Below are 27997 nucleotides of genomic sequence, written 5' to 3'. Positions count from 1 at the left end.
CAAGTCAAATGTAGTCTGAACTTCTGTGATCTGTTGATTGATCGTACCTATTAGAAGTTCGTATTTATACTGTAAATAAATAAAGAAAATTCACTGATACATAAAATATTTATTTTACTTTATACAGTTAGAACCCCATGAGCTTATAATATACGGAATTTCAAAAAAAATAGGCACTTCAAAAGATTACATTTTGTGGGTCCTTATCATTTGCGGTAAATACCCGTATTTCAAATGTGAGTCCTATAAATTTATATTAAGCAACAAATTATAATTTTTGTATGTAGTGTTTTCCTGTGAATCGTTTAGTACCATGGGAGTCGTGTAAAATATTTTGCATATTATGTTATATCTTGCGTATTCTGAGGAAGAATTCGACGAGGAAATCGAAATAAAATTGAAAGTGAGTCCAATATCGGTCCCAAAGTTTAATATCATATAGTGTATCAGTGTACAGTTAACAAATAGTTTGTGTTCGGCTGTCAGAGCGGTGGCAGTCTCCAGTTTGTTTGGTTCTATGATTGAAATAACAGGCTGTTGGTCCTGACCTTCACTCCTTTTATGTGGTGGTTGTGACGCGACTTTGTGTCACTTGATTGTGTATTGTTTAATAACGTGTTAACCTCATTTAGTGAATTGGCCTTGACACAAGGCTTGAAAACTCCTCACAGGTATGCAAAGATTAAACTAGACTTTATCGCCTACTTAATTAGATATTACAATAACAACAAATACTTGCTTATATGTTATAATCTTAGTCACCTCTATTTCCCCACACTAGAAATAAAAATGAGTTTATTCAAGTACACTGAACTGTTATAAGTACAGTTGAAGAGTTTTAAAATATATTTTGCTGATTTAGTTGTTATTTGGTAGAAGACTAATGAGGTTACCTCCTTGTGAGGTCAGCCCAATCTAGTCAGGTTTTACCCGCCCATCAGAATCGGCCCTAATATACACAAATATTAATTCTTCTTTATATTTTGTACTTTATTTAATCTTGCGATAATGTAAAGATTGAGGAAGTCATACAAGAGGTCTAATATTAGTCTAGTTACATTTTATCTGCTTTCTTATACAAAGAGGTTTAGCATATTGAATTGATATCTAGACTGTAAATTTAGTTAAATATTCTCTAACCTTATAGTTGTTGCTGGGTACTTGAGAAAATATCTGAGGTCACTCCAAGGTGTAATTGTTTTTTTGAAACAGAATGAAAATAAATCAACAAATTATTAATATTATTATATTAACTGAGGAGCTATTGACACACTCCTTTACTTACTCACTATATTATTTGTGAAAAGTTATTTATCAATAGATATCAAAATATTGTGTAAAATAATTAATATTTGGATAAATGTTTTGGGTTGACTACGAAAACCTTAATTCAATCACTACAAGAGTTATGTCTGCATTCATATTTAATAAATAAAATGTTAAAATGAGAATGTTCATCTAAACATTTCTCAGAAGATATAAATGTTACGTTTCAAATGAGCAAATGAAGACTTTTATCTAGAGTAGTTTCAATGTTATCAAATGTTGTGTTTTTTACTTTATATAAAGTCAGCCTTTATAGTAAAGAGCTGTTATAAGAGTAGTACTAGCACTAGTGGTACGTCTCATAATCAAGAAATCTATATCCCAACAAATTGTGTTGAATCGTTGAACGAGAACAATCAATGTTTGTTCATAAATTTATAATTTGTAAATTAATGGCCTTGAAATGAAAGAGCATGGCCGGCCTACTAGCCAATTAAGCTACTTTACACAATACACATTACAAATCTTTTTGCACAAATTAATTATTAATTATTTTCAAATATATATATATATATTTTATAGAATAGGAAGACAGACGAGCATATGGGCCACCTGATGGTAAGTGGTCACCAAACGCCCTTAGACATTGGCATTGTAAGAAATGTCAACCATCGCTTACATAGCCAATGTGCCACCAACCTTGGGAACTATTAAAACTTGGGAATTAATGCTGTATATACCTATTAAGTGTTTGAAATTGTATCTGTCATTTTATCGTATTCTTGTTTTAAGTGCCATATTTCAAATACTGTGGTGTATCGATTAAATAAATAAATAAATAAACTAAGATTTTATGTCCTTTGTGCCTGTAATTACACTGGCTCACTCACCCTTCAAACCGGAACACAACAATATCAAGTACTGCTGCTTTGCGGTAGAATATCTGATGAGTGGGTGGTACCTACCCATACGAGCTTGCACAAAGCCCTACCACCAGTATTATACCTTAGTTGCAAATTGTGTTTGCCCACAGTTCTCTGTATGCTATACACACTCGCCATTCTCGCGAAGTGATGGGGTCTACAATCGATATCAATATTAATTATGTTTATTTAGTGCAATATGAAAAAATCGTTTGTGCTACACAGCTATTTTATGAGAAGGTATTATTGTAAAATAAAGTAAAAGATTTCTATTATATTTCATATTTTGTTCGCAGATACACAACACATACGCAGATATGGATTCCAATGTGATAATATACGTAGTATTGACATTCGTGATGATGCTGCTGATATTGGGATGCTGTATGCGGCGGAACGGCGGTCCGAACCTAAGTAATCGTAAGTACTTGCAGTGACGCCTCAACTGTAGCGCACTGCAACGCTCACAACGCTCACAGCTTGTCGGGTAAAGCTCTGAGCTACGAGTTTAGCTAATCATTTAGCCACGTAGATGATGTGCGCAACAATTTACATGATGGTAGAGAATATGAGGTTACGGTGAAAAACAACAAGTCCAGCAAATGATGCTCTTGTTCGAATAAAATACCGCGTCTGTATAATCCGCGTCTGTATGTGTAAATATATAAAATGGGCGTCTTACCATCAGGTGGCCCATATGCTTGCCCGCCTTCCAATTATATAAAAAAAAAATAGAATTCGTGCATTTCAAAATTGTTAACGATAAGACTTCTATCGTCTCGGACAGCAGCTGATACAGTACAGGACATTTACAATACAGGAACTTATTGTTATCGATCTCCATATAACTTATCAATTATAAGCTATAAGGAGTAGACATTAAAGTAATCATTTATCATTGAAAAATACACATTTTTTTATTTTCTGTGCGTTCTTATCATGATTAATTAATGGGCTACATACGCCGAGTACGGCTATACGCACTTTTTGCAAAAATGGCTTATTCGAACAAATACTGAATACTAGCAGAATATTCGTAGCGTTTCGCCTGCAGATCGAAGAACACTGACTTTAGATATTCACGTATTAAATTAAATGTTAATTAGCTTTGATTTGTTTACGTGTGGTTGTGTAACGTAGTAATAAACGTCCCCGCAGCGCCCGCCCGCCCCCCGGCCGGCTTCGAGCCCGACTACCCGCAGCAGCAGTACAACGCGCCCTACCCGGGTACGTACACAGCGGATATTGTATCACTGCTTCAAACTTAGATGTGCGATTGGTGACATCCGAACGAGAACGAACTGTCCACTCGGACGCCGCGAAGAATTACTCACACTTAATATAGAAGCGGAAATAGAAAAAAAAAAATAAGCTCAGTCGTCTTCCTTATTTATATGGATTTGTGGTTTTGGTTGATTAGCCTTAATTAGGTCTATAATAATTATTATTGCTACAAAGTAATGCTGTGTTACTTCTTTAAAAGATAAAGGATTACTTGTGTTAATAACGAAGCATTCATTTCCAGTTCCTGTAGTGACGGGAGTACCGTACCCGGTCGCTCAAGCCGCTACCCCGTACCCCGCTCCGGCGCCCTATCCCACCTACCCGGCGGGCATGCCCGTGCCGACTCACCTGGCGCAGTCTCATCCTGGCCACTACCCGCAGGGCTTCGTTCCTGGAAGGTATCCCGCGGCCGGGGCGCCCTATCCCACTGCGAGCTATCCCTCCGCCCCGAGCGCTCCAGAGGCTAACGGTAAGTTAGCCGTTACATACATACATAGTTTATGAATATGAGATGAGGATATAAACAAAGAGACCTGTGATAATAACTTTTGATATTTTTACGATTTTACTCTATATTTTCCGCCAGTTTTCTTCGGAATAGCAGCTCCCGGCTGGAACACGCAAGGTCGGTCTTAGCGCTCTTTAGATGGAATCTGACTAAAACTAGACATTGGTTCAATATTAATTAACAGTTTGAATATTAGTCGCCATTGTAGATGTTTAACACGAAGGACGACGCGCCTATTGTTATATATTTCGTTAGACCTTCAATTTACATCATTGGTGGAGTCGAAAATATGTAAATGTAAAGTTTATTACCTCTGCACCTCCCGCCAGCGGTACAGGCTCGCAGGCTCGGTTTACAAATCTCACTACTCACATGTTGTACTGCGGATATTATACTCTGAGAAACTGCTACGTCGTGTCGGCAGTATCCCGCGAGCCCACGCGTGGCTCCAGTCAGGTCTTTCAAATGTGACGGGTTACGTCTTCATTGTTAATAACGAAATTCTCAGTTCGTCCACCCACTTTTATTTGGCTGACCCAAGGCTTCATGATCCGCATTCGTATATATAAGCTCGCCATTAGACCACAAGACTGAATCGTCAACGCCGCCATGGCGATGGTGATGTCACCACTCACCTATTATGTAGTCGACACTTGGTCACTCGCAGTGAGCTCATATACGTACAATATATACAGACTACATATATGTATATGCGTTTATATCAGTGTAAACAAATCCTGTGTACAAGTTATCAGATCGTTTCCGCGATTTCGAGTCAGTAAACTTTCGATATTTTTTTTGGACAAATAGATATTCTTTGTTTAGCAACAGACGCCGTCCGTAATATAAGAAATTCGTAAAGGATCGCTTGTGCGGTAAATGTATACAAGTAGTCAGTTCATAGATGACAGCTCACCTTGGGAATGAAACGATATTGAATGGCTATTATTTTTTTATATTGTAAACAAATACAAAATTAGTTGTAAAAACTCCCAATTCCTTTTGTACTTCTTAATTGGTACTTCTCAGGTCCGAGAATTCTGTTTTCCGAACCGGTGGTAGTTCTTACTTTGACTCTCAATAAGTAAATGTAATACTTTCACAGTGTTCAGGTATTTGAATTCTTATAATTATTTACACGAATGCAATGAGTAGTAAATAGTAATCTCATATAACGCTTGATATCCGTAGAGTGGTCGTATTCATTTTCAAACTGTTATTGACGTTTGTAGCGAAAAACGCTCACGAGCATTGATCTTTCAGACAACTTATAACACAATATATTACGTAATATTTAAATTGCGATTCGACACTTACTGATAAATTATATCTAACATTTTGTTCTTTGTTCCATATCACTATACCGACCAAATTAAATGCAAATCCGCAATAAAAATTGTGAAATTAAACTTATTTATTTAAATTAAACTATCGTAGTTTCGTGTAGCTTATTAATATCCTTCGAGGTTCAATCGCCGGCCGGAGCAATACAAAGTAAGGCTTTTTCTTCTTGATCAAAAAATCCATTGAAACACAACGACTTCAAATTTTATTTTGATTGTCTTCTCCATTGGTTCCGCGTAATTCGCATTCTTAGCCGAAAGCATTTTTCGGAAGCAATTCGTGTCAGGGTCGATTAACCTAGGAAGTGTTTTCGGCATGTTCGGTGATATTCATCATCGCCGGCTACGAGATCAATTACACAGATTAAGCAAATTAAAATCAGTGTTGTCTATTATAGATTTACGTCTAACCACTGTGTATATTAATTGATTTTCAAATTATATATTTAGCATCCGGAAGTGAAACTGATTTTCAAAAAACCTCGAATTGGTCTTTTTAAAAATAGAACACCAAATCATACAAATTGATGTAAATAAGTCATTCAATTACTCTTAAAAATCCAAATAACACATTTGAACACATACGACAAATCGCAAGTCGCGCCAATAATTAATTTATTACTTGAAAAGTAAATATACATTTTAGACGGCTTTAAATTAGCGCTGTAGTTTTTTTAACAACGCTGTTGTATGGATTAAGGAATTTTCTAACTATATTATAATTAGTCAATGATTCATCTGCATGAATAGTTATTGTATAGGGACGGAAAACAACGATCGTTATCACGCGCTCGCTGTAGCGAGCGACGCTAATGTTCTGTTTAATTAGTGTATTTTATATTAATTTTGTAGAACAATAATCTTTACTGAGCACATTTTAAACATTAGTCAGTGTGTGGAGCCTTATCATGAGGATTAAGACTGCCGAGTCGGTAACGTACACATACAAAACAAACACTGCAAATTTTATTTGATACAAATTTTATTAAAGTTCATTCGCTATAAGGCCTAGACTGCAAGGTTAAAACGCACCCCCGATATGTGATTTGATACAAAGAGAAACTAAAGCAAAAATAATTATTCAAATCGACCTCTTCGATACAGAGATTATCGCGTTCAGTCAAACGACAAACAAATTCAGATATTTGTAACTAAATGTAAACAAGGAAAATTTGTAATGAGATGCACTCGCCGCTATCTCGGGTTTTACCGCGATGAGTTACTTAAGCCTGTATTAAGAGTACAATAGTCTCCTTCATACATATATAGGTACATATGGTCCGTACGTTTGTGCGCACGTAATGCGAAAGTCACTAGGGATATTTGTTTAGCTACTATAAAATTGTAGCTTATTATCTAAGTCAACATTATACAATGTATTTTTTGTCTGAGCAACTGAAGGTCCTCAACTAACAGCAAACATAGTGTGTTTATCTTCGTTTAATATGACATAGACGGAAGTGCGGGCGCTGCTCACGTAGCGGATGACAGTCGAGATTATAAAATCCGATGACGGCTGATTGTTAGTTCACAAAAGTCTACAAGTAGACGTAATAGGTGCTGTCACAATATAGCGGCTCCTCGTATTATCAGATTGTATTCTTGCCGACAGCGCACGGCCCGTGATATTCGATCATTGTTAACAATACACGGAGTTATTGAGCATAACTCAGTTAGGTCATTGTTTCTCGGATCACAAGGAAACTGACACAACGGACCCAAAAAAAATAGACACGTGTTGTACACACATAAATACCCTCAAACGGGATTAACCGTACTTAACGTTGTACACGAGAAAATATGTTTGATGTTGATGATGATGTGCAACAGCAGTTCACTTGAAACTTAATAAATACATACAAAACCGCACGACGACGAAACTTATGACATATTTCGTAGAATTTGACTTTGTGTTTAAGATGAATAAAGATTAAGTAGTATGTACGTATGATAATAAAATAATAATTATAAAGGTAATTTATATCTTAATTAGCATTTAAATACCAATAGACGGTCTTATTGCTAAAGATAATTTTAATTATTAAGGATTAACTAATATCACATTGGTCCGCTTGTATAGTGTGGAGTGAGTGAGTCTTTGAATGTCCGATGTCCGATACTGCCCGATTAGAGCATAGAGCGCACCATTGTTCGTGCAGCAATTGTTACATCTTATGGCAAACCGATTATATTATATGTATATAATCGGTTTGCCATATGATGTATATTATATTATATGTGTATATATTATATACTATATTAATATACGTCGTAGTTCTCTTTCGCTTATATTAGAATTTAGGTCTGCTATGTGTGTGTACTTAAAAAAATATTTTTTTAAATAAAAAATAAAACACGTTTTATCTGTGTTATATGTCTCGGTCGATCTATATCTCAGTCAACCTCTTCAGTTGGCTTCGTTTCTAAAACGACTTAACAGCAGACGCGATCCTCGATATTTCTTATTATATAACGATTTATAATATGGTTTGCCACATGAGGGAATCACATAGAAAATTCAGCTCCGTAGCCATGTCGGTTCATTTGCACACTTCGTTAAATACATACGAACAGTGACGTAGCTATTGTGCAGGTGCCAGGGCCAGGTGGTGCAGTGCACCAGGGGCCCGGAGCTCAGGGGGTCCTTTAACCTCAGCTTTTAAAAGAGAGAGCATAAAAAATTTTTTTTTCAGAAAGAGGTTCTATCCCTCGTAGGGACGACGTGTGGATTGAGCCTACTAGGGATAAGTTGAAATCACTGTTTCCTAATCTTGTTCCTATCTATAATTTTGAAGGTCAATATAAGTTCAAGCTACGCGGAAAAAGGGGATGAGGGCCCGATTTTTACCTTATGCACCGGGGCCCTTGTCCACCTAGCTACGCCACTGCATACGAATAGTATGTATTTAATTTGTATTTCGGTCGACACAGCGTGTTCGCCTCCGAAAGTAAATAATAAACACGTCGTCCTGAACACGACAACACCAATGATAGTTTATCTCACTATAAAGTTTTGTTATTGATACGATAATATGAACGTCCTTTGATCACACTCACCGACGCTTAAGAGAACACCTGTAAACTAATGCCCGTCTTTGTTTTAATGCAGTCGTGACATCGGTTCCCGGTATTTTTGATGTCGGGGGACATTTACCTCGTACATTTTGATCCAGAATATTTACGAAAGCTTTAAAACCCGGGTTGCCTACATTTTCCAATTTAAGGATGCAATGATAAAATGAGATTATACGCAAAAAAAAAAACAATTACTAGAAGCAATGACGGAGTGACTCGTGAAAATTTGTGGCTCGACCTCTCCTTGAGTTTTGCTTTTATTTAAGTATATAATTAGTATAATATATAAGCCGGGATGGCCCAGTGGTAAGAATGCGTGAATCTTAACCGATGATCGTGGGTTCAAACCCAGGCAAGCATCACTGAATTTTCATGTGCTTAAATTGTGATTATAATTCATCTCGTGCTCTCTGCCGCACTGGAGCAGCGTAGCTAATAAGCTCTTCCTCAAAAAAACGGGAGAGGAGGCTTTAGCCCAGCAGTGGGACATTCACAGGCTGTTATGGATATCATTAGTAATGTATTATACTATAGCGATGTCGTGTCGCGTGTTGCAGCGATGCCGCCGACGTACGACCAGGCCGTGTGCGCGCGGCGCGCGGCGCAGTAGGCGGCGGCGCCCGGGCGGGTTGCTTTCTGCTTAACAGGGGAGTAGTTCACGTTTTAGTGCGATTATATTTCACTGTCTTCAAATAATATTGATTTTGATTGAAATATTGACGTAACCCAATAAAGAAAGGTTTATAACTGGCAATGGTATCTCACGCGTACACTATTCGCAATTTTTTTTTGCCCCCCTTTCAGTTTTGAATAATATTCACAATAAACACCATTTTGAATTGTAACTACTTCACGTTAATCGGGTATCGTGATGGTTAAAATATAAAGGGCGTAATTGACTTGCGACTCGTTAAGCGACCTCACATAAAACGTGACGAAACAATACCAGTTCAATGATACGACTACTTTGAAGATTAGACAAAAAGTTGTCGGTGGCAAGGCGCGTCCGCCCCGTGCATACACTATTTTATAACTGTGATGTCGTTCAGTTGTATCGTTGAAAACGCCTGTATTGGTATATGACACTGTGCTTCTATTATCGTATTGTTTTGTTATTAATCTTGTATATATGCCGATGGTGTTTCTCATATAAATAAATAAATAAAATAATAATGAAGTCGTAAACGTAATTACTGTCCATACTGCCATAAGAAGTTTCCTCCATTTATAAATCTTTCCTATTGAGACGTGATATACCATTATTGTAAGATATATGAATATGTCTCAAGTTTTATTTGTATGTACTTCGAAGCCGTTGTATTTCTTGTTATTCAATTACCGAAGAATTATTAGACTAAATTGTCTTTTAATTGTATGTATAATATTATATTATTGATATTATTGTAAAAAACATGAGTTTTTATGATTTTGTCTCTTTCGTATAACTGTATAAAATAAATAATTCCTAGAAAGAGACAAATGCATAGATCATAAGTACTAAAAATATTGAATAATAACATAAGGTTAAGTACACTTTATTATTTAATAAGTTCACTTAGCGACGACGCTATTTTTACAGCCTCGAAATTATAATTTATATTTTTTTTTCTAAAGCGAATGGAAAAAGCAGGGTTATTTTGATTTTGCTTTATTTTTTGACTATTTTTCTGTAAAGCTCGAAGCGGTTTTGTGCTCATTTTATAAATGTTTGATTCCTTGAACAATTGTTTATAATGATAGTTCGTAAGACTGAAATGTTTTTTATATCTTAATAATATTGTAGATAATGATTAAAACGTCGCAGTTCAATATCCGAGTCGACGTTCATGGTGCGCTTTATTTCCTAATATACTAAGAAAATGTAATATATTGAGCGCTCACAACATTGCTCTTGTCCCATAGATAGAATTATATAAAATAGTTTAGTTAGGAGCAACCGCATCTTCCTCAGCTTCTCATGAAGAGACACACACAAACACAAACACACACACACACGCACGTACCGCTACAAGCGAACATCATAACTGAGTGTGACGTCACTGTCAGTGTGTCTTGTCGTGACGAAGACGATGAAGTGTTACCTGGTCAGCTGTTTGCTACCCTCGCGGTCACTCTCGCTAAATATGTACCATCCTTATTTACTATAAATAATGCGTTATTTGTTATTCATTTAAAGATATGTTATCAGAATAAATGTTTGATATATTGTATTTTATATCATTTAATGCGAGTCGACATGTGTTTTTCTTACATTCAAAAATCTATAAAATTTATATTTTGTTACGCATCTAAGTACAATAAAACATTTATATTTCTTAGACATTTTAAATAATATAAGTAAAACAGATACATTATTATGAAATAGACGTTGATATTTACGTAATTATTCTACAAGTCCACATTTGCCAAAATATATAAAATTTAAAATAAAACATAAATATGTCAGGCCGAGAACGACGGCGCTCAAAGTATTGGCAAACCGTAGCATAACAACGGTGCGCTACAAATCGGCTCTCGGCTTGTCTGAATCATATCATAGTTCGTTATCAACGCTTCTCATTTCTTGGGATTGTTTACCAACTTAATACTTTTGTATTTTTAACTAATATCACTGAACGTTCTCTACATTTAACGGTCACCTTGCACCAGCGGTGACGTAATAACAGGACCGCATTGCCAGTGCGTGGAGTGTGTCCCTTGGTGCCGGTGTGTCGGTGACCGGCGTCTACGGCCGCTGGTGAGCACTTACCACATAGATGACCTGATTGCTCGTCTGTCATCCTAAAAATAATACAATTTACCGAAACTGGAAATTGCAATATATGATAAATATTATTTATTTATGTAGTATAAGGAAAACATTTAGCAAAATGAAAACCACAAGTAACGAATATTTTTTCCTTACCTGTTATTATTATTTAATGTTACCAGTTGCCGACATCAAAGTCGTTGGATTGTTATATGATTAATGTTGGTGTAACAGGCAGTACCGTATTCACCGTCATTTTAACCTGACAAGTCGCTCCACGTCTCCGTGTCTACACACTTGTTGGGCGACTTTGGTGCGTATCACGTGTATCATACAACGTGTAGTAGATTGGTGCATTTCTGTAATTCACTTCAACGACTGAGAGTTTATTTTGTATGTAAATTAAACCAATTTCTCTTAAGCGTAAGACTTTTATTTCGCAGCCATTGTACAACACCCTTCAACTTGGAGTTGAAGGGTGTTGGTTGGAAACCTACCTCCCTCCCTATGTTTTTAGTTCCTTCCTAGTGCTGTGTAACGCGCTCCTCACATTTCTTTAAATATACCACGCCTCCAGCCTTCAATACAGATTGGGAGACTCAATATTTTTCATAATCGGCAAGTTGCATCCTTTTTTTAATAATAATTTCATCTAGTGGCACTTAACTTTCTGTATGCGATAATTACGGGTTCAAATTCGGGTAAGCACACTAAATTTTGATGTGCTTAATTTGAGCTTAATTTGAGTTTAATTCATTCATGCTCGGCGGTAAACGTAAACATCGTGAGGATATTTGTATGAGTCGGATAAAGATCAATTACATGTTTGTCCATCAACCCGGAAAGGAGCAGCGTGGTGGAATATGCACAAAACCTCGAGGAGGGGATGACTACCATTTCGTACCATTGAGTAGATACAATATATAGAAACGGAGAGGTAATAATGATAACAATATTTCAATAATCGAAAGTATATTTATATCTTGATAATTTTCCAATTCACACAGTTATTTTCCGTTGTCATGGCCACATCATCTCATCCGTTATTTTGGTTGCCATAGCAACATTTTTGTACAAAAACGAATGACTGTCCGAGTACACTCCGCGATTACAAATTTCGTGAATGCGTCAGTTATAGCCAACATATATTGTAATAATAAATTTATTAAACAATTCCGTTCGTTTTCATTTAACCTTTCTTTACTGATTTCGGCTACAGCTACCCGCCTATACTATTATTAGTTGTCATTCGTGACTTAAAATGTAGGCAGACGGAATTAGGAAGATGTAAATTAAAATAAATATTATTTTTTTGTACTAAAATAATCTTTACACGATTATAATAACATCTGAAAAAATTATGATTATATCATGTAAACTTTTTTTTTCCGAGTTTTGACTGTGACGTCACATCGCCGGTTCGTTATTGCGGGCGACTCTTGCGATACGCGCGTTGATAATTTTGTATTTACTTTATCCTTCTTTGTGATTTGACGCCCCACATATGTTCTTTTACTTTATTATTATAATAATAACGATTATTAATATATTGTTTTATGCTAAAATAAGAGCAGCATTTTCACGGAGACTAACAAATAATCTATCGAAAGTCGATCTTATGATTGCGGATTCTTCCACAAATCACTCGAAATATATTAGTGAGCTTATTATTATTGTTTATTTTAATATTTTGTTAATGCAGTTGATCATAACTGTGATCGGCAATAAGTCCGCACGTACTCTTCTTGTAGAGATACGAGTGCTTTCCGCTTTCGATAGAAGATAATATCGATATAGAATATAATATACATTTCTTACGTTTTAATTTTACGTACACAGTTCGGGGCGCGATAGTTACGATATAGAGCCACGGCATATTATTGTAAATTTTCCTCTAATAAAAAGTGCAAATAAAATTAACAATCTCGAATGTGAAGGATGCAAACTTACTATGTCATTGGTCACAACAGGCAGGAGGCTTTCCTGATGGAAAGTGATTACCACTGTCCAAGGACAGCAACACCGGAGTGCTTGCAGGTGCGTTGTAGGCCTTAAAGGAATGAGGAAGCTTAGGCTTTTCTTGAAGGTTTCTATGTCATAACGGTTCGGAAAAGTCGCCGGGTAATATGGTTCCGCAGAAATGGCAGGAAATGCTTTAAAAATTGAGCTGTAATAGTGGATTTTCAGACATCGAGATGGTATGGATGGAATTTAGAATATAGACGCGATGTCCGGTGGTAAAATTCAGCGCATGGGATCAATCTAAACAGTTCCTCAGAGCATTCTCCGTAAAAGATGCGATAGAAGACGCAGAGTGATATCATCTCTCCCGCCCAGAGATGAGAGCAGTATTCCATTTGGGGCTGAGTTTTCGCCTTGTAGAATTTTAGGCGAGGAGCTGACGTGAAGTACTGACTTATCTTGTTGAGCACACAAAGCTTTTAGGCTAATTTGGCTTCACCTTCCAATAGACGGCGGAACCTAACGTCCTGATACTGGATTTGGTAGCGAGGCGGTATTCTCGAAATGGGGATATGACAAAAGGTGTCATTCTAGAAGTCATAGCTCAAACTTGTATCGTATTGGGGTTGAGTTGTACCAAGTTTGGTTGGCCCCAATCTCAAGCTTTGGTTAATAAAAAATTGTTATTTCAGACACATTTTATACTCATCGACGTGTTCCCGACTAATATTAGTGGTATATAAGGCGGTATTTAAGGCGTCTACAGTGCTGTCGTCTGCCAACATTGAATGATGCTAATTTGCACATGTCATTAAAATACAGAAGAAGAAGAGTAGATGGCAGCTTTACGTTTAATTATATAGTGTAACATGGCGATTCAAAAGTCCCCTTATAAGTCTATTTAAATGACACTTGTATCATATGAACTATAGTAGACTACGTATTTGACTTTCAAAGAAACATAATTTGGTAAAAATCAATTTCAATGGGTCACAGTCATTAATGATTTTTCCAAAATATATCATTGCCGATACGGCGTTGTTCACAAATCATCTTCAAGATTAACAATAAACCTAAGATTAACATTGAAATGCAATTTTCATCGATACAAACTCTTATGACAATATTGTGGGTAATCAACGTAACAAGGCCGTATTAAGAACATTCTGAATTATGTTTATATTAAACGAATACTTATAACTAGCCTGTAAAAATTAAATGTTTGATCCTCAAACTAAAAACTTGTAAATACGACAAATTTCACTACTAAGGTACTCGTATTAAAATGCTCATCACGAAAATATCTACTTGTTTTTGTTGATAATATATGTAGAAAAAGTATTTTTCCTGAGTTCTATTTGTTAAATTAGTATGCTATGGTACTGTATAATAAATATATGAAAGATTTTTTATACTAACCGAAATAGAAATAAAATCAAGAATAACGCGAAAATTTAGGCGAAATTGTATGGGCGAGCAACGTTCGGCGATGTGACGTCACGCGTCGATCGTTCGCTCCAGAAAAGAATTTAAGAACTCGTAACTTTAAAAATTTGTAATAAATTCATTTTTTTGAAGATTTTTTGAGATCATAAAAAAATAAGAATTATAAGACCACATAAATTTGAAACTCTAGTCACTAAAGAGTTTGGTTTGGTTTACGTTTCTGCAAGATTTTAGACAAGAATGGCTTGGCTGGATTCACCTGACTTGGCTGGTTGGCTGATTCGTCACAGCTGTCTGCTCACCGGCTTTCCAATTGACATCTTTGCTTCCAGTATTAATAACCTTCATGTAGCCTTCACCACCTCGAATCAATGTAGCTGGTAACGAGTAGGAAACTCCTTGCGATTCATAATGATGTGGCGCTGTGCAGACATTGTTTCCATCGCCATTGGCCACCACTTGTACTCCGATGATTGAAGCGCCAGGTAAGGTAAGGATTAGGTTATTTTTCGTTGTCATGGCACATCATCTCATTCGTTATTTTGTTTACCATAGCAACATTTTTGTACAAAAACGAATGCCGTTCCGAAATGAGCCGATCGGGTATTATTTTCTGTTGTCACTCCAATGTGACGCCAGTAATGGTTACAGGCGGGCTTGGTGGACAGTACCGGCTTTAACTGTCGTGGCATGGCATGGCTGGGCTTGGCTTGGGCTTGGGTTGGTTTGTCTGGTCTCGTGTGGCGTGGCGATATATAGCGTATCATTATATAGCGTGGCGTTATGTGCCATGACGATATAAAAAATAAGTACGTTTTTAGCTAATATGGACAAACTATGGTGATAAATTCTAAACTCGGTGTTAACGTTATTTATTCAGTATCGAACGTCGTTATTTATTCAGTATCATATGGCCCGTATCTTGTAAGCTGGGTATTTATTACTTTAGCTCGACAACTCTCAGACCATTATTGTTGACCCAATTTATAACTATAGCCTACAAACAAGACATGACTACTGTTTTACTTATACAGCCAGATCGTGTGAGTCATCCGTTAAATCTGCGAAATATGCCAAACTTTGCATTCATATTTATTTATATTGGCCTTAAGAGCTACAATTGTAGATTAATTCTATGTCATCTATTTTTATGAGATTCGCTGGAATTTATATTTCAATGTTACATCAACACAGGTCGTTACTATAAACTTGTGTCATAATGGGACACCTCGTCCAGTCAATTCAAATCACCACCACCTGCACCACCGGTGCAGAAAGACGCATATTTTTTTATGTTATATTATATTTTTGACCCGTTTTTGTTAGATTATTTAGTTCATACTTTACTATTTTGACCTCAATAAAGTTTTTGTCTTTCCTTTCTTTCTATCATTACCTCAGAATAATCAGCTATAGAAAACATCTGTATTATTATCACAAAAGTTTTTAGTCTTGTTTATCGCTAACTGCACGTTATACGTACTAATCGCAGACATAAACCCAACACATGCATAGCCGTCTAGCTTACCAAAGTAATCAAGTAAGCGACTTGAGACCTCTCTTTGTTTTGTTGCAGAAGAGCTAAAAATATTCTAGGGATTAATAGTATATCAGTGTCTTAAATAATTCAGGAAACAATTACATAATTACATGTAGACGTCGCTGATTCAATTTTTGAGTTCTTTGTCCCCTGTTAGTGCTTTCAGCGACGTTTTCCTCAGCTGGCTGATGATCCATGGTGCGCGCTGCGCATGCGTCCGTCGCCGGCGACTTCTTGACGCCGTATCCTCTTAACCACATGTAGGGGTTGGGGTACAACTACATATTACAATGTTAAAAATAAAAAATATATATAATACTCGCTATTTGCGCAGTTCCATATACCATCCACGGGGATCCTCATTTTCGCTGCACGGTTCAACGCGTGCCAAATGTTCGCAGGGTTAGTGATTTGCAATTTGAGCATGTAGTCGTGTATGTATATTGTATGTATTACGTTTGATCTCGCTAAACGCATCCCAATGGTGGCGAATGTGAATTCAAATGTTCGTACAAAAAAACCAAAAAGACAATTTTATTAACGCCGTCGAGTTTATTCATAATTGTACCGACAAAATGTTAAAGTCTGTGTTGAGTGTTTCGAATTTAAGGGAGAATATAACTACATGCACATGTATATTTATGTACATCTCACATTCCATTGTAGAGAGCGCAAAGAAAGTGTACATGGGCGAATGTACCATGAACCACCACTTACCAGGAGCTACTTTCACTTCCGTTTGCTCGATTCCTAAAAGTAATAAGAAAAAAACAGTGAAAATTTATATTCAAATTCGAAATTTCTGTTTTGTAATTTTTCAATATAAATTAAATTCGGAAATATTCTGATTTATGCTAATCTGCCAACCCTGATCGCAAGGCGTCGCGGCGCCGGAGCGTCGCTGACAATTGTTGCGCGTCTCGCCGAACCCACACGCACTGCCCCCATCACTTGACACTAAGTCACTCAGCTCTATAGGAGAACACAAATATCTAGCGAGACGTGTAGCTTGCCTCACAGTACATTCGATATTTTAATAAATTATGTATATTTTTGATGATTTGGCATACATTTGCTGACTTAGTTTTGTATTTTAAGATTAAAAATAATCTTAAATAAAAAAATGAATTTTCGAAGTGCCTATATCTGTGAATAGCTTGATGAGATGTGAGACAAGGTATGAGAACGAAATAGTTATGAAAAAACGGAGACAAATGTGCTAGCCGACACGAGGAGCGCACTCGCGGCACTTGTAAGTTGCTATTGAAGTAAACAGTTTAATAAACTAGAAAATAAATTACAACCACCTAAAAACAAGACGGACCAGATTATTAAATCATTGATCAGTTTGTTCAAAAACATTTGCGTTTTAAAAGATAACAAGTATGAGTAACTACTTACACTAAAACAAGTGTCAACAACCCAATATATATATTTTTTATAAATAGAATAGGAAGGCGGACGAGCATATGGGCCACCTGATAGTAAGTGGTCACCAACGCCCATAGACATTGGCATTGTAAGAAATGTTAACCATCGCTTACATCACCAATGCGCCACCAACCTTGGGAACTAAGATGTTATGTCCCTTGTGCCTGTAATTACACTGGCTCACTCACCCTTCAAACCGAAACACAACAATACCAAGTACTGCTGTTTTGCGGTAGAATATCTGATGAGTGGGTGGTACCTACCCAGACGAGCTTGCACAAAGCTCTATCACCAGTAAAATATAATAAAATAACGACATATTGCTGTTTAGCGGTAAAATATCTAGCTAGTCGCTAGGTACCTATAATTGTACTTACAGTAGTTCAACTCGAAGTACCGCCCAGCGGAGTGATGGGGTCGGTGCGCGGCGCGCGTCCGCCCTCCCACACCGCCTACTACGTGGCGCTGGCCGGCGTGCTCACCTTACTGCTGTTGCTGTGCTGCTACTTTATATATTTCTGCATTCGTAGAGTTAAAGGTAAGGAAACTTAAACTAATAAATAAATTTAACTAAAACTTACAATAATTGGATTTGTTTTTACTCAGTACATATTTCGTTCCACAGAGTTGGCGCAGCAGCCGCTCCCGGAGCCGGTAAAATCGGTGCGACCACCGCCACCCCTGCCGAAGCCTGTCGCTTATCCAGTGCAGCCAGGTCGGTAACGTACAGAGGTAGACTGCTGAACATCTTTCATTTTGTAAGTTAAGTCTGTCTGTAAAAGTGTGTTCGGTTCGAACACACTGGTAACGCGTGAGAGGCTTTGCCTACGAATTTGTTTTAACGAATTATGCTCGCGCATCAAAATAAAGAGAACTGTACTTTGAAACTTTCACAACAAAAGTATGGTATAGAATTAAAATGCCTCAGTCAAAACGAGTTTGGGCCTAGGTGTTCGAGAGAGCGCCACGGCGATGGCGCGCTTGTGCCAGCTGCCGCCCGCGCACACGGACACCGTGTTCCCGCGCGCCGGCTCGCTGCCCGCGCCGCGCCTCGTGCCGCGGGGCGCCCAGTGAGCGCGACCCGCGCGCCGGACGCCGTCAGTGTTGTAATTTAGATAGAACTTAATGTCATTTTTATAAAAAGAAGAATTATTTAAAGCGAAGACTTTAAGTTTTGAAATAATTGTTTGTTGTGGATAAAAATATTTATATTGTGAAGTTATATTCACCTTTACTTTCGAACGGATTTTATATTATTTTATATGATAGGAATATTACAAATATTATATATTTAGCACATACTTTATCCGCGGTATATCCCCAGAAGTATTTATGTCTATATGCCTCAGAAGAGGGACCATGGTATAATGGACGGTGTTACGAAAACTATTTATTAATGTTAAAGAATATTTGAAATGACAAAGCTTAGTGCTTCGCATTGCTCCGGCAGATGATTTGTTAAATACAAAAGTATTGAAATTTATTTCGTGTTCTTTTGTTAATGAAAAATTTGAATGCGTTTTGGAGTATCCAACTATTTTAAACCTCCCGCTGTAGCATCAGAACACATTCCCAGGTGTGTTAACGATTCAAATATCGAAAATGCATTGAAAACCATCCACCACCAATATGTTGAAATCTTTGAATAATCTTGTTTATTTTTGTAAATTAAACTGAGAATGAATTGACAGACTGTATGTAGGATAGTGGTAGCTTTTGCAGGAATATTTTTAATGTCGGTGATAGTACATTTAGCTTTCTTAATAAATGTTAGTCATACGTACGCGTGAAGATGATTAAATGAACGAAAGAAGAGGAATTATACAAACGGCGACGTCCATTAAATTCTGTCCAAGAATTTGCTTTATTTGTCGTAAAATTGCTACCAAAGAACTATATAAGCTGAACATTACTGTTATGTTTCAAATATTAATTACATATTAGATATTATTATACTATATTTGACATAACGCATTACATATAACTGTTTTAAATTATATGGAAATGCAGTAGACTCTCCGTCTAGCGTCTTAAGGATCGCTTTTGTGTGGGGCTTTCACATAGCTTCGTCTTTGTCTAGTGACCTGTGATAAACTATGTATTCACTATGTACTAAGCGTTGTTTTTGTAGAAGTCTATATGAAATATTTACCGCTACGATACCTCTATATATACCGTCTAGATCGTAAATACTTTGCTATGAATCAATGTATTAGTAAAATGTCTCATGTGCCAAAATATTTACTCTAATTTATTTATTTTTAAATAAAATCTTTTCAAATATACGTTTTTTCTTCGATCTTTTTAATTCTTTCATGCAAAATTATAATACGTCTCATTGTGTCTTCATATCAATACTGCAGTCACAAGTGACATACATAAAACAATGTTATACACCCGTTGACCCCATTTAACAGAAATAGTTATGGACCAACTGATGAATAAATTATTTTCCAACAGATTTTAATAACATTAAACTTTACTAACGCTAAAAAAACGAGATGATCTAGTGGTTAGAAGGCGTGAATCTTAAGCGATGATCGTGGGTTTAAATGGTGCTTGCCCTGGAAGCACCACTGAATTTTCATGTGCTAAATTTGTGTTTATAATTCATCTCGTGCTTAACGGTGAAGGAAAACGTCGTGAGCAAACCTGCATGTGTCTAATTTCATTGAAATGAAACCAAAAACCCGCATTGGAGCAGCGTGGTGGAATAAGCTCCAAAATCTTCTCCTCAAAAAAAAAAGGGAGAGGGCGCCTTAGCCCAGCAGTGGGACATTAACAGGCTGTTATTGTTGTTGTTGTTATTAACACAAACTTTCTATTACATCAAAGAGTATTAATTTCCTACTTTTTTTTAAATCCATAATACAAAATTTCATCCACTTAAAAGTTAGGATGCTCTAAATGAAAACACAGAAATCACGTTGTGAACATTCAACTTTATTACATCATAATACAACGTCGACAAAGCAATAATCGTAATACAATCACAAGAAAAAGAACGACAAAATTCTCTGATACAAACAAATATTGTCTAATGTAAAAAAAAAAAACATCAATCAATGTATCTTATAGTTTTATCAAAAAAGTAAAAGCATTCACTATATATTTAAAAAAAATACATGCATTCAGTACGATAGTAAATAAAGTCGAACAATTGTATACGCCTAAACAATTTGCGAAATACGTACTTCCATCCAATAATTTAAATAAGTATAAAAAGTTTAATTAAAACCGAAAGCAATGGTAATGTTCCTCATATATTTATATTTGGTAATTGACTAGAATCAGAGGTGCATTAAGCTCACAAGAAACCACAGCTTTAGAAATTAACAGAAAGTAATCTCTGGTACTCGGAGACGAACGAGCGTGATATCATTAATAGACTATTAATAGCACCCGGTAAATTATAAAAATAATCTTATTTCAAAAATACTCTCATTTCTCATTAATATTATTCGCATACATTTATTATAATAATAGTGACTGTACTTAAAGTACTTAGTACCAAACTATCTTTTATCAGTTACAAATCCGTTAGTTATAAGCTTTTTATGTTACGTTTTCTGTTTATTTAAAACTATTCGAGATATTGAACATTTAACGAACTTTTATATATATCCTTAACAACAAGTGAACGTGTACTCCATCTTTTAAATGACTAGAGTTTAGATATTACACAATTATCATACGTTGGGCATATTATATTTCAATACTGTTTTTTAAAAGCTAAATAAAATTCACGATATTAGGCTTACAGTCTTCTAATTGATGTCCGAGATGAAAAATAGTAAATAAATACTTATTTTGGAAATTTATTCCTTATGTGAAAAAAAGTTAAATTAATTAAAAAACTAGTAAAAGAAACTTAACTGAAAACAATTCAAAGTACCGAATTTAGTGAAACTTTAAATTAATTCATTTACTACAATTGGTTCCAATTTTTACAATTTAATCAAACCAGGGACACCCGATGACTACTAAAGACATGTACAAGCCAAGTATGAGACGTCTATATAGCCGTCTCCTTCCTATCCAAGGAAGCCAACAGTTCGACCTCGTCGTAGGCGGGTGGGGGATCGTCACAGCCTTCCAGCTCGAAGTCTAGATCACTCTCTAGAACATTGAATTAAATTAGGAAAAATATTTCTTAAGGTTGACTAAGCATACAAATTATACTATTTAACGGTTCCGGCGGAATGGAATCCAGCATTAAATACACCTGGATGTAGTAAAAGCCACTTGTGGACTTTGTTAAGTGCATATGTGTGCATTTTACTAGTGGTAGAGCTTTGTGCAAGCTCGTCTGGGTAGATACCATCCACTCATCAGATATTCTACCGCAAAACAGCAGTACTTTGGTATTGTTGTGTTCCGGTTTGAAGGGTGAGTGAGCCAGTACATTTACAGGCACAAGGGACATAACATCTTAGTTCCGAAGGTTGGTGGCGCATTGGTGATGTAAACGATAGTAAACATTTCTTACATTGCCAATGTCTATGGGCGTTGGTGACCACTTACCATCAGGTGGCTCATACGCTCGTCCGCCTTCCTATTCTATAGAAAAATATATATGTTATATCAATCGAGTATGCAAGCGTCTTAACTATCCTCAGGAACCAACGCACCAGCAAAATAACTCTTAGAGAAGGTTGATATTAGGCGGCTACCAACAACAGCTTGTCACCGACTCCAAAATATTTGGGATATAAGTACAAGTAAGTAATTATGTAATTATTTTTAAAATATCTTCTTCATAATGCTTAATAGCCACAACATTGGATTGCGACTACTTTGGGCACGACTTCTTGCTTTCGTCTTATTAACTGAGCAAACTTTTTTATAATTTTTTAGGAAGGCTCATCACTGGCACTGCAAAAAATAGAAACCGTTCCAACGCCGCCGTTCACGGGATACAAGATGTTATACTAATTATATCTGTAATTACACTGATCACTCACACTACAAGCCGGAACACATCAATCAATACGAGTATTGAATTTTTTTTAATATTAGGTATTTCAAGGATGTGGCACGTCCGCTCACCGGAGAGCGCGCCGGACTGCGGGCGGCGCGCGGGCGCGAGCACGTCGCCGGCGCTGGCGTGCCGCGCGCGCGCCCAGCCCGCGCCCGGCGCGCGCCACACGCCCGCCGCGCCGCTCTCCTCCATGTACGACGCCTCCCACTCGTACCCCACCGCCTCTGTGCCGATAGATCGATAGATCGATAGCTGATTATTAACACCATCAAATAAATAATTAAAAACTGGATAATATTTAACTTTATTTAAAGATAGAATAAGATATTTTAAATTTTGATACGAATTATACCTTCGACGCTAGGCATTAATTTAAATTTAATTTTTAATTCAATTTAATTAGGTCAATTTTATTTAATACGATTTTATGTTATTAGCTTTAATTTAGTTTTAATTTTATTTAATTTCAATTCATTTTATCTGTATCTACTTACATAATGTAAGAAATTTGTAACTAACAAGTGTATTGATTTTTAATCTGAAATAAATGATTATTATTATTAAGGCGACCTTATTTAATTTCGTTATATTTTCCAGCGAGTAAGTATTTTATATAAACTTACCTACGGAAGGCGGTGGCGCCGGTATGGTATGAGTGTTGTATGAACTGGAACGAGATTCAACAGTGTGATGCATTGCGCCAGATCGGTCCAGCTCCACATCATCGATGTCATGTAGTTCAAAGCCAGCCACTTGGAACTCCGTCAAAGGCACCAGTGGCTGTCTGTTCCGGCCTATATCTTTGCTCCTAATAGATTCGTTCAGACATTGTTTAGCTTCCTTTGCTTTATACGGTTTCTTAACTTTATCGTCCGCTTTTATTTCGTTAGTGTTCTCGTTTGGGCTCGTGGTGTCCGTCGCATCACCGATATAAAAGTTAGTCACACTCTCAGTGGCGTCCTGGTCTTTGATGTCATCGTTCAGTGATTCTTTGTTGAGATCTTTTTTACGGGAAGATTTAATGTTCTTGTAATGTTTCTTGCAGGTTCTAACGACTACTTTATCCGTGGTCTCTTCCAGGGATTCCTCTTTATCTGATATATCGGAGACGTCGCTCGCGTTGGAGAATTCATTGTCCGACTTTAGGGGTATGTAGAGATCTTTGGTAGATCGTTCCCAGTCTCTTCTGTGTATGACTTCGTCAATGACGCTGGGCGCGGAATGGTAGCGGGCGTCTGGATCAGCTGGCTCCAAATGCGATTTTCGTCTGCACCGAATCTCCTCGTGACTCCTGTGAGAAGACAGTGGCTGTTTCGTGTGACCTAGAAATAAAAATTAGTTTTTTAATTTATGTGATAAATAGAAACGAATGTAGTTGTTAGGTGAATTTAAAAAAAGTTTTAAATTCCTGAAATTTGCTTAAAATTAGGTATCTTAAATAGAATACCTCACAGTCATACAAAAGAGTGTATATAGTAAAATATAAGGATTTGATGAGTAACCGAACAGGAGTACTTAGTATTGTTATGTTCCGGTTTGAATGGTAAGCCAGTGTTACTACACGCGCAATTGATATAACATTTTAGTTCGCAATGTTGATGGCTCATTGGTGATGTTGGGAATGGTTAATATTTCTATCAGCGCCGAAATCTATGGGTGGTCGTGATCACTCACCACTAAGTGACCCATCTGCCCGCTTACCTTCATTATAAAGCTAGCGGTCCCGATGGAATACCAGCCATAGTGCTGAAGAAGTGCGCAGCGGAGCTATCTCCTGTGTTAACGCGCCTGTTCCAACTTTCTCTCTCTTCGGGATGTGTGCCGGAGGCTTGGAGAAGAGCTAATGTGCAAGCGGTTTCCAAAGAAAGAGGATCGGTCTGACCCGGCAAATTATCGGCCAATAGCTATCACCTCAGTACTTTGTAAGGTGATGGAACGGATTTTAAACAACCAACTGATCCATTACCTAGAAGATCACTGTCTAATTAATGATCGTCAGTACGGGTTTCGACCAAAACGGTCCACAGGTGATCTTCTAGCGTACGTAACACACCTCTGGGGTGAAGCTATCGACAAGCACGGAGAATCGTTGGCTGTCAGCCTCGATATGTCCAAGGCTTTCGACAGGGTCTGGCACAGAAGTCTTCTCTCCAAGCTGCCGGCATATGGTCTGCCTGCTCAGCTATGCACCTGGATTGCCAGCTTCCTACACAAGCGTAGCCTTCGTGTTTTAGTTGATGGTTGCGCTTCGCAATTCTATGTAGTGAATGCTGGGGTCCCCCAGGGATCTGTGCTATCTCCCACACTCTTTCTTTTGCATATCAATGACATGCTCTCTCTTGGGAACATACATTGCTATGCAGACGATAGTACAGTGCATGGTGGATACCACGGACGCGCAGTGGCTAGGCGAGCGGAAATTGAGGAGAGGCGGGAGAATCTTGTCATTGAACTCGATAGGTCGTTAGAGCTCATCGCCAAATGGGGTTCTGATAATTTTGTTGAGCCAAGAAAACACAGGGATGCGCTCTCACAGCGAAAAAGTCAGCATTTTTCCCTCTTCCCTCCCTCTGTGGTACTCCGCTGGTGATACAAAGCAAAATCACCATGCTGGGGATTGATGTTCGCTGCGACCTTAGTCCAAGGGATTATAACAAGGCTGTTATAAAAATAGCTTCACGGAAACTCGGAGTTCTGAACAAGGTGCGGCGTTTTTTCACGCCACAACAACTGTGCCTGCTGTACAAAACACAGGTACGGTCTTGCGTGGAATATTGCTCGCACCTTTGGGATGGCTCCGCTAAGTACCTACTGGAGGCCTTGGACCGGTTGCAGCGACGTGCCGTACGCATTATTGGAGACATAAAAGTCACAAACACCCTTGAACCTCTCCTATCCGCTGCTATCTCGCGACGCAATTGTAAAAATTGCGTCGCGAGATAGCAGCACTGAGCGCTTTCTATCGAATGTATCACGGCGAGTGCTCTGAGGAATTATTCTCTCTAATTCCTGCTTTCCCCATCCTTCTTAAGTCCACGCGAGCTGGTTCTCGATGTTACCGCCTAACTGTGACATCAATTCCATCGCGAACAAAGAAATTTGGCAACTCCTTTCTTTGTCGCACTTCCAAAAAATGGAATTCCTTACCAGCTCACGTGTTCCCCTCCTCTTACAACCCGGGTTCCTTCAAACGAGGCGTGAAGAGGCATCTTGCGGGCCGGCAAGGCGAAGGCGGCTAGTGCAGAACGGTATTCCCGTCTGTACTGGCCGTCGTCGCGTTTGGACTCGACTACCACTTACCATCAGGTGGAGTAGAGCCATTTGCCCTCCCGGCGAATATAAAAAAAAATTTAAAAAAGTAGCACTAAACTGAAGGTAATAAATAGTAAAGTGGTAATGATTTAGTTACCAGAGGTGCTGGGCGTGTGTAAGGACACCGCGCTACTTCCAAAGCGTCTCGCGAACAATTCGTTCGAGCGTTGTCGTGAATTTGACTCTGCAATGTACAAAAGATTCTATGAATGAAAAAATTAAAAAAGTCAATTGTGTAAATTTCCTTTCTTTAAGTCAAAGCTTAGAGTTTATTCCACCACGCTGCTCCACTATGTTGAAACTTGGACACACATGTGGCTGATAAATACAGCTTACATATGTATAACTAATCTTTCGATGTGATGTTTTTCTTTACCGCGAATATAAATTTTATTTTACATAAAAATTAATACCATATATTTTTTATTAAAAATATTTAAAATCTGTTACCGCGACACGTTTGCCATGTCGTCCATTAAAATTCACCCAGTCGTTATTAACTAACAAAAAAAGACACAAATCGCATTACTAGAAAGACACCCATATAGATAAACTCAAAAATCAAAACCTTATCTAAATACAAAAGTGGAGCCAAACCGTTAGGCCGTTTCAAATAAACACGAAATAAATTTATTAGACAGATGAAAAATAAAAATCTAAAAATAAAAGCGGAAAAATATTGACAGTTCGACAGATTAAATGCACTCTTTATTCATTCTTAGACGATGACACGAACTCCAAAATTAATAATTATTAAATAGATTGTTTTACGCAGTAATTATTTTATGAGTTATCAAAAACTTAAAGTTTAATAGACAATAATATAAAATAATATCATTTTACAAACTCATACACCTCTACTATATAAGCAATTAACTATATTATTTACCGTTAGATATAACAGGCTTTTGAGGATACTTTTCAGAGCTAGAATCTGTAAAAAATAATATATTTTCTGGTATATTTGCATAAATACAATATTACATATATACATATAAAACATGCATTATACATATTTAAATATTAGTTACCATGACAAAGAATACGTATTCTATAATATCATAAAATAATCAGCAAAGCAATACTAGTAGCTTACTTGATAAACAGATTTAAAAAAGATAGATAAGATAATAAGTGTAGAATTTTATTTTATTGGTACAGTGAAAGTTACGCATTCAGTTTGTGCGGGTTAACAAGCAGGACGCAGAGCATGTTCATGTTACCAGAACGGTCGTCGTCGGGCCAGCAACATAACCAGCACAGCAGCAGCAGCGGTGCGCACACCTCCGCCGCGAGCACGCCACCCGCGCCGCCCAGCGCGCCCACCCCGATGCCGCCCATGCTGCCCTGAAACATGTACATGTTCTCCTATTTTAACGATTTTTAAACAGGACGTATTCGTAATTATTCGTATTCATTCGTTTATTTGGTGACAGCACTAATAATAGACTCGTTGTTCGCTATCAATAACTATTATTTTTATATAATTTTGATGTAAATTTTATTGAAGTTATTCGATTTATTTGAAAAAAAAAATACTTACCTCAAATTTCAAAAAAATGAACTTCGAAATATAATTATTTATTAATAATTATTTTTACTAACTCAAACATAACATTCAACTGTAGCACGAGGATATATTAGTTAAACGAAATACTGTCACTTTTGCGCGCACTATCGATTGCAAAGTTGTGAATTTTTTTCAAATAATTAAGATTACGCTGTGAGTGCTGATTGCGCGCTATAGTGTGAAGTGTGGTGTGCGTGAGACTGGCGGAGGTTGTGCCATCGGTCCAGCTCGTCTGAGATTCAAGACGGTGAGGCCAGTGACACACACAGCACTAACTATTTAGAAAAACCAATTCCTAGTATGGTATAATAATAATGTTTATAGCTATAGCTAAACGAATGTTTTCAAGTACTTTTCAGCTTCTGTTTTTGTTACTTGTAACAAGTTTCATGAACAACATGGAATATTTCCGAAAGTACCAAATTGGGTACCATACCAATTAGGTATTGCAGTGTAGAAAGATCTACACTGCAATACCTAAGTACATAAACGTTATTTTTTATTTGCAGAAACGTGTAAAATTAATAGATATTAATTTTGGTAATTATATTGTGCGTCAAATAATACGAACTAAAGTTAACTTGGAGGGTTGAAACGTCTAAAGGCG

General features: G+C 37.1%; 3 protein-coding genes across 6 annotated transcripts; 2 read left to right on the top strand and 1 right to left on the bottom strand.

Moving 5' to 3' along the window:
- Positions 1-9: 9 nt before the first annotated feature.
- On the top strand, positions 10-11570 carry LOC126777589 (galectin-3-like). 4 transcript variants are annotated; one of them, XM_050500661.1, is made up of 6 exons: positions 10-236; positions 2486-2609; positions 3348-3416; positions 3715-3942; positions 4060-4098; positions 8957-11570. In XM_050500661.1, exons 2-6 carry the CDS (start codon positions 2507-2509, stop codon positions 9007-9009), a joined length of 492 nt encoding a protein of 163 aa, XP_050356618.1. In that variant the 5' UTR covers positions 10-236; positions 2486-2506; the 3' UTR covers positions 9010-11570. The 4 variants fall into 4 exon arrangements, with proteins under 4 accessions (XP_050356618.1, XP_050356615.1, XP_050356617.1 ...); XM_050500658.1 differs by having other exon boundaries at positions 10-403; XM_050500660.1 differs by having other exon boundaries at positions 10-671.
- Positions 11571-17252: 5682 nt separating this feature from the next.
- LOC126777603 (uncharacterized) lies at positions 17253-18701 on the top strand. Its single transcript, XM_050500677.1, has 4 exons — positions 17253-17364; positions 17937-18065; positions 18153-18242; positions 18477-18701. Coding segments are annotated over exons 1-4 (345 nt in total). The 5' UTR covers positions 17253-17363; the 3' UTR covers positions 18602-18701.
- Positions 18702-21542: 2841 nt separating this feature from the next.
- On the bottom strand, positions 21543-27182 carry LOC126777489 (uncharacterized). The gene is made up of 6 exons (XM_050500497.1): positions 27044-27182; positions 26710-26754; positions 25918-26004; positions 23132-23830; positions 22577-22732; positions 21543-21646 (listed from the first exon to the last, which is right to left on the bottom strand). Exons 1-6 carry the CDS (start codon positions 27180-27182, stop codon positions 21543-21545), a joined length of 1230 nt encoding a protein of 409 aa, XP_050356454.1.
- Between the last annotated feature and the right edge of the window lie 815 nt (positions 27183-27997).

The sequence above is a fragment of the Nymphalis io genome, chromosome 23 (assembly GCF_905147045.1).
Source record: "Nymphalis io chromosome 23, ilAglIoxx1.1, whole genome shotgun sequence".
In the NCBI taxonomy this organism is placed as follows: domain Eukaryota; kingdom Metazoa; phylum Arthropoda; class Insecta; order Lepidoptera; family Nymphalidae; genus Nymphalis; species Nymphalis io.
This window is presented reverse-complemented; position numbering and strand designations above follow the sequence as displayed.

Coding starts and splice junctions, on each gene's coding strand:
- LOC126777589 (XM_050500658.1), top strand. CDS start 344: ATGTTATATCTTGCGTATTCTGAGGAAGAATTCGACGAGGAAATCGAA. Junction 404..2,485: donor AAATCGAAATAAAATTGAAA/GTGAGTCCAATA, acceptor TTTTGTTCGCAG/ATACACAACACATACGCAGA. Junction 2,610..3,347: donor CGGTCCGAACCTAAGTAATC/GTAAGTACTTGC, acceptor ACGTCCCCGCAG/CGCCCGCCCGCCCCCCGGCC.
- LOC126777603 (XM_050500677.1), top strand. Junction 18,066..18,152: donor CTGCATTCGTAGAGTTAAAG/GTAAGGAAACTT, acceptor TTCGTTCCACAG/AGTTGGCGCAGCAGCCGCTC. Junction 18,243..18,476: donor CGCTTATCCAGTGCAGCCAG/GTCGGTAACGTA, acceptor GTTTGGGCCTAG/GTGTTCGAGAGAGCGCCACG.
- LOC126777489 (XM_050500497.1), bottom strand. CDS start 27,182: ATGTACATGTTTCAGGGCAGCATGGGCGGCATCGGGGTGGGCGCGCTG. Junction 26,755..27,043: donor GCCCGACGACGACCGTTCTG/GTAACATGAACA, acceptor TATTTTTTACAG/ATTCTAGCTCTGAAAAGTAT. Junction 22,733..23,131: donor GGCGCCACCGCCTTCCGTAG/GTAAGTTTATAT, acceptor CTATCGGCACAG/AGGCGGTGGGGTACGAGTGG.